The sequence below is a fragment of the Octopus bimaculoides genome, chromosome 10 (assembly GCF_001194135.2).
Source record: "Octopus bimaculoides isolate UCB-OBI-ISO-001 chromosome 10, ASM119413v2, whole genome shotgun sequence".
Classification (NCBI taxonomy): domain Eukaryota; kingdom Metazoa; phylum Mollusca; class Cephalopoda; order Octopoda; family Octopodidae; genus Octopus; species Octopus bimaculoides.
This window is the reverse complement of record NC_068990.1, coordinates 94,457,893-94,463,868: the sequence shown is the minus strand read 5'-3', so window position 1 is coordinate 94,463,868 and position 5,976 is coordinate 94,457,893. Positions and strand designations below refer to the sequence as shown.

The window sequence follows — 5,976 nt, the reverse complement described above, 5'->3', positions numbered from 1 at the left end:
AGAAGGTCATTCAGATGACAGGATGTTAGCAGTAGAAGTTATTGTTGTAACAAGCAAACTTTCTGTCTGATAGTCCAAGTCCACTTCAGTTGTGGCATGTAAATAAGTAGTTTAATATGTTGTTGTTGCTTAGTAGTTTGCGGGTTGCTATAGTAGTTCTAAGTGTGTGTAATCAGTGACAAGATTCTTGTGTTGGTTATTGATCAGTTTTATTCTTTCAAGCAAAACCTGACTTTGCCTTCATTAGCATCCAGTTATTTTTTTCCTTTGATTCCAGATTTTTTTTTTTTTTTTGTTAACTAAAACTAAATTATCAGCCCCCAGAAGCAGCACTGTACCAGTTCGGGTATAAAATGTGGATAGACAGATGTTCTACCCTGAAGGGGAATTCCTAAACTGAGGTAGTTAAATCAGGCTCCAGTCTGATTCAGCATAGTTTCTCTGACTGGATGCTCTTCCTGATGCCAACCACTTTACGGAGTGTGGTGGGTACTTTTATGTGGCACCAGTACAAGTGCTTTTTACATGGCACACAACTCTTGCTGGTGGGGGAGGGGTTAACATTTCTGCTGTGGAGGATGAATCTTGTGCCAGGTATCTTGGTCCTTTTTCATCTCATCTGAATGGTTCAGCATCTTGAGGTCGTCTTTCTGGACTTCATCTCATGTCTTCCTGGGTCTCCCTATTCCACATGTTTCATCCATTTTGAGAGATTGTCACTTGTTCTGCTGTTGGCATTACCAAACCAGCACAGTCTTCTCTTTTACACACTGCATCTAATTCCTCTCATGCCTAACTTCTCTCCCAATACACTCAATTCACTCTGTTGAACGTGGACACTTGCATTACACATCAGAGCATACTAACCTCAATCTTCTCCAGCCTTCGCCTGTCCTCTGCATTCAGGGCCCATGTCTTGCTACCATGTAGAATTGCTGTCTACAAGCGTGCATCAGACACTCTTCCTTACCCTCAGAGTGAGAAACCGTTTGTAGCCAACAAAGGTAAAAGCTCTCTGAATTTCCTCGATCCTATTCCTATTCTAGCTACTATACTTTCTGTGCACCCCCCACCCCCCACAACTAATTTGGTCCCCTAGATAGCAGAAATTATCCACTACCTCTATCTAATGAGCCACCGGGGCATTTGAGAGAATCAATTTCCTGAGTATATGTTGTTGGGGATTGGGGGGGGGGAAGAAGTTTCCTTCCAAACCACATGGTTCCAGGTTCAGCCTCACTGTATGAAACCTTGGGCAAGTGTCTTTCACTAGAGTCTTGGGCCTACCAAAGTCTTGTAAGTGGATCTGGTAGACAGAAACTGAAAGAAGCCCATCATGTATATATGCGTATGTCTTTGTCTGTGTTTGACAACTGGTGCTAGTCTGTTTATATTTCTGTGACTTGGCAGTTCAGCAAAAGAGAAGAAAAGAATAAGTAACTAGGCTTTAAAAAGACAAAAATAAGTAATGGGGGTTGATTTGTTGAACTAAAATTCTTCAAGGCAGAGCCCTGGCATAAGCACCCTGCAATGGCTGAAGCAAATAAAAAGATAAAAAACGTGTGTGTCCCCCTCTTGTCTAGACATCATGTAATGCTTGTAAAAGAACATCACCGTCATACAAGAGGGGTTGTTTGTTTCCAATGTTCCTTGGAAAACATGTTGTGATATGGGGAAACAGATGGGAGCTGGCAATAGCAAGGGCATCCAGTCGTCTGACCCATGGAAAAGTGGACAATAAATTATGATAAATCTACCAGAACATTAAGAATGAATAGAAACACCATTATTTGGATTCTTTCTGGGTGCACTCCATGAATCATTAAAGAGATAAATAGATTGATAATAAGGAAAAAAAAAAGATAGTGTTGAACATAGCCATAACGAAAATAAAACAGTAAATCAGTGCCAGACCAATCAATATGTCTTTGTTGGATGAAATGCCAATGCTGGAAACTATTTTTTTTTATAAATAGTTTGTTTTTATGATCCATTTGGAATGTTGCTTTTCATCCCCCCAACTCTCTTTACCCCTCTCTCTCCCCACCACACACAATACACTCTCTCCACATCCCAATGACTACTCATAATTTATTTGTTTTTTTCATTGAATCAAGTTGGAATTTTTATCTTGGTTCCATTCAGTTTCTCTGCTATCTATTTGTATCATACAAAGGAATTCATTCTTTTATTATGAATCAATTAAAACAAACACACATGGGAAGTCTGGATGAAAGAAAAGGATGGTTGGCAAGAGAGAAGAAAGCTGAGCAAAGCATTACAAGAAAGGGAAACCCAGAGAACAGTCAAACATTATTCAGATCTAAAAAAAGGGAACTCAAGCATCTGCCAAAGAATGTTGGAATCAAAGAATTATTACATTATTTCAACTTGAAAAATTTCTTTGCATAATTCATTCCAAAATCAAATCCTGACATTCTTTATGGGTACCATACTTTTATATATATATAAGACAAGATGAGTTGCCAAACAAATTCTTCAGACTCTTTGATTAATTTCATTCTTTTATCTGAAAAGGTTTTCTCTACAGACCTTCTATAGAAACCACAGCCAACACTTATGTGTCACAATGCTTCATCCCAACATGCTCTCAATGCAATCGAAAGCAGAAAAATTGGCAATGAGCACATTTCAGAAGTGCCCACTCCTTCTTCAGTACTAGACCCATCAATCATCCACAAACTCCTTGCTGAAAGAGCCACTAAATATAGTGGTGCAGCACTATTGGATATACCAATTTTACACATCAAACGCATTCCTGGCAGCTTAGTTACTTGCTGGGACACTCTACTTTGTTATACAACCACAATATACTACCAAAGTATATTAATTCTTTAGACATTTAAACAGGCCATATCTGGCCCAGATATTCCATTTCCAACTAAGTTTATCTTCGTCTTTTTGATGCGACTCTCTACTCTATACTGTTTTTTTCCTCCATCCTTCTCTAATTCCCTTTTTCACCCCCTCCCTCCTTCACTATTTTCTATCTGTCTTTCTCCCCCTCTTTCTGTTTCTTTCTCTCTCTCGTTGCTCACACATGACCATCATCCATCTTTCTTTTCCTCACATGACCATCTTTCTTTTCCTGCATGGACATTTAGAAGAGCAGACATCTTTTCTCTTTTCAAAAAAGGTTTCTCCCAACGTTCACTATTTTCCTCTCGTTCTGGTCTAACAACCTTCCATGGTTCTTTTCATTCGGTTTCCCTGTATGTCGCCCCTGTCATTTTTTTGTTCTTAACTATGACCCTCCATAAATACTAAATTTCCTTTTAGAATTTACAGGAGCAACTATCTTTGTAGACTCATACTGGTGTTGAATGCTCGAAATGAGGAGTAGATAGAAAAGTTGGACATAAGAAGCATCAGATGTGGTGTACAAGAGAGACGACTGCTCTAGTATGGTCATGTGGTGAGAATGGATGAGAATAGGTGTGTAAAAAAGTGTCACACCCTAGGGGTTGAGGGAACCCGTGGAAGAGGTAGACCCAGGAAGACCTGGGATGAGTGGTGAAGCACAACCTTTGAACATTAGGCTTCACCGAGGCAATGACTTGTGACTGAGACCTTTCGAAATATGATGTGCGTGAGAAGACCCGGCAAGCCAAGTGAGACCATAACCCATGGCCTATGCCAGTGGTGCAACCAGTCTACTTATGCGTACCTTTCCTTCATTGGACACTAAACTCTGCTTGCGAAGACCTGTTGCGGCAAGTGAAATCGAAATCAAATTCGATGACAGCACTGCATGAATAGCATCCATGCCAGTGGAGCGCTTAGAGCCCCATCCAAGCAAGATAGATGCCAGGGCCGCTGACTGGCTCCCTTGCCGGTGGCACGTAAAACTCCATTTGAGCGTGATCGTTACCAGCATCACCATACTAGCACTTGTACCGGTGGCATGTGAAAAACAACATTCGAGCGAGGTCATTGCCAGTGCCGCTGGACTGGCTCCTGTGCAAGTGGCACGTAAAAACGCCATTTGAGCGTGTCTGTTGCCAGTACCGCCTTACTGGCAACATCCATTTTCCATGCTGGTATGGGTTGGTTGGTTTGACAGAACTGCCATCTGTTTTGGCGTGGTTTCTACAGCTGGATACCCTTCCTAACATCAACCACTTGACAAAGTGTACTGAGTGCTTTTTTTATTCCATACCAGCTTAATAATTACAAAGTCGTTTTGCTAAATTTTTCATTATTTTCAAAATTAATTAATACAGACAGTGTATTTTAACAAAAATCAAGTAACAAAAGGGTTAACTGCAACATAGTTTATAGAAATCGTGTCACTAGACACAGGCTAATATTGTGTTCTGTACAGAGCTTTACTGTTCTAAATCCAAATTCTTCCTTAATGAAATTACCTTCCCTCTGAGGGACAATAAAATATTCCCTAATACTAATACTGTATTAGGATTAGTTTGATTGCATTATGTAAACTCCTTAACAATTGAGGGATTAGCAATGAAAACATATTTTCAGAGGATTAGGAATGAAAATCTACATAATTTTAAAGGTGATTTCTTTTATATATTTTTTTTCTTTTGCTTTTGCAGTGTGTTAATATTTTCTACCACTCAAGTACCATGTAGTGAGATAAGCCAGTTAAGTGTCATGGAGACCATACCAATCAACAAAGAATTCTCTTACAAGCAAGGTAAGCTAATTAATTCTCTGGAGCATGGGTTGTTGTTGTTGTTGTTGTTGTTGTCAATACACACAACAGATTAAACTGTCGGAAAAGAAAGATTCCTAACATTGGATAACAACAAGTAACCTTAGATGCCAAGAGCCTTATTAAGTATCCTAACTGTCTCTAATAACACCGTTTTCTGGATCTGCACTAAACTAGGTTTTATACCTATTTCCTCTCTCCATCTGTTCACATCTTTAAACATAGTTGCTAAGGTACCTATAAATAACTACAGGGATACATTTCACCTGCACTCTCCATCTGTAACTCAGTGGTTTGGTCTTGGGGCACTTTGTTATTTTCTCTGTACCTCTTATATTGACTTTCTTGTCATTTGGAACTGTAATGTCAATCCTCTGGCACTTTCTCTTTGTCTTTATCCACTACTACTAAATCAGGTCTTCCAGCTTCTATTACTCTGTCAGTCTCAGTGTTAAAATCCCACAACATCTTATATTTCTTACTTTCTAGCACTTTGCTAGGTTCACGTTCATACTTTTTATCAGTAAGGTCAAATTATTGTTGTTGTTTGTTCCTCTTCAATTTTACTTGTGTGTATAAATCTGACCTGCCATTCAATGCAACTTACTGCACAATATATATTGGTTTATCTTTAAATGCTCTCTTTTGAATGTCACAACTTTCTGTTTCTGTAGAATCAGAGGTGCTTGTCGAAATATCAAACAACCAAAAACGATTACGTTTTGATCTATCAGCAAGTCAAACTGTTGCGCTATGTAAAGAATTGAAACAGGCAAAAGAAAGTGAGTAAACCCCCCACCCTTTTATTATTATTATTATTATTATTATTATTATTATTATTTGCTATGTCTCGATCTTACTTCATTCTGTGGTTGTCACATAACATGTCGACATGTTGTTGAGAATCAACCTTTATAGCTGTTTGAACATGATACGTATGGCCCAAAACAAGTACAGCCTATTGCACCCATAATCAATTAAATCTTGTCACATGAAGCGAGGTATTTGCTTCTGGAAGCAGCCCAAGCACAGCAGAGGTGCCCGAGTTGTTTCCCTCTGCAATACCATCAACCAACGACAATACCATCAATACCATCAACCAACGACAATACCATCAATACCATCAACCAACGACAATACCATCAATACCATCAACCAACGACAATACCATCAATACCATCGACCAACGACAATACCATCAATACCATCAACCAACGACAATACCATCAATACCATCAACCAACGACAATACCATCAATACCATCAACCAACGACAT

The 5,976-nt window shown here is 39.1% G+C and overlaps 1 protein-coding gene across 2 annotated transcripts in view; it reads left to right on the top strand.

Moving 5' to 3' along the window:
- The window catches only part of LOC106875100 (inositol polyphosphate 5-phosphatase OCRL), an 81,758-nt gene that overhangs the window by 18,500 nt on the left and 57,282 nt on the right, over positions 1–5,976 (top strand). For both annotated transcript variants that reach the window (XM_052971391.1, XM_052971392.1), the window contains exons 3-4: positions 4,581–4,681; positions 5,374–5,481. In XM_052971391.1, coding sequence (XP_052827351.1) covers positions 4,581–4,681; positions 5,374–5,481 — 209 coding nt within the window. The remainder of the gene's footprint in view (positions 1–4,580; positions 4,682–5,373; positions 5,482–5,976) is intronic.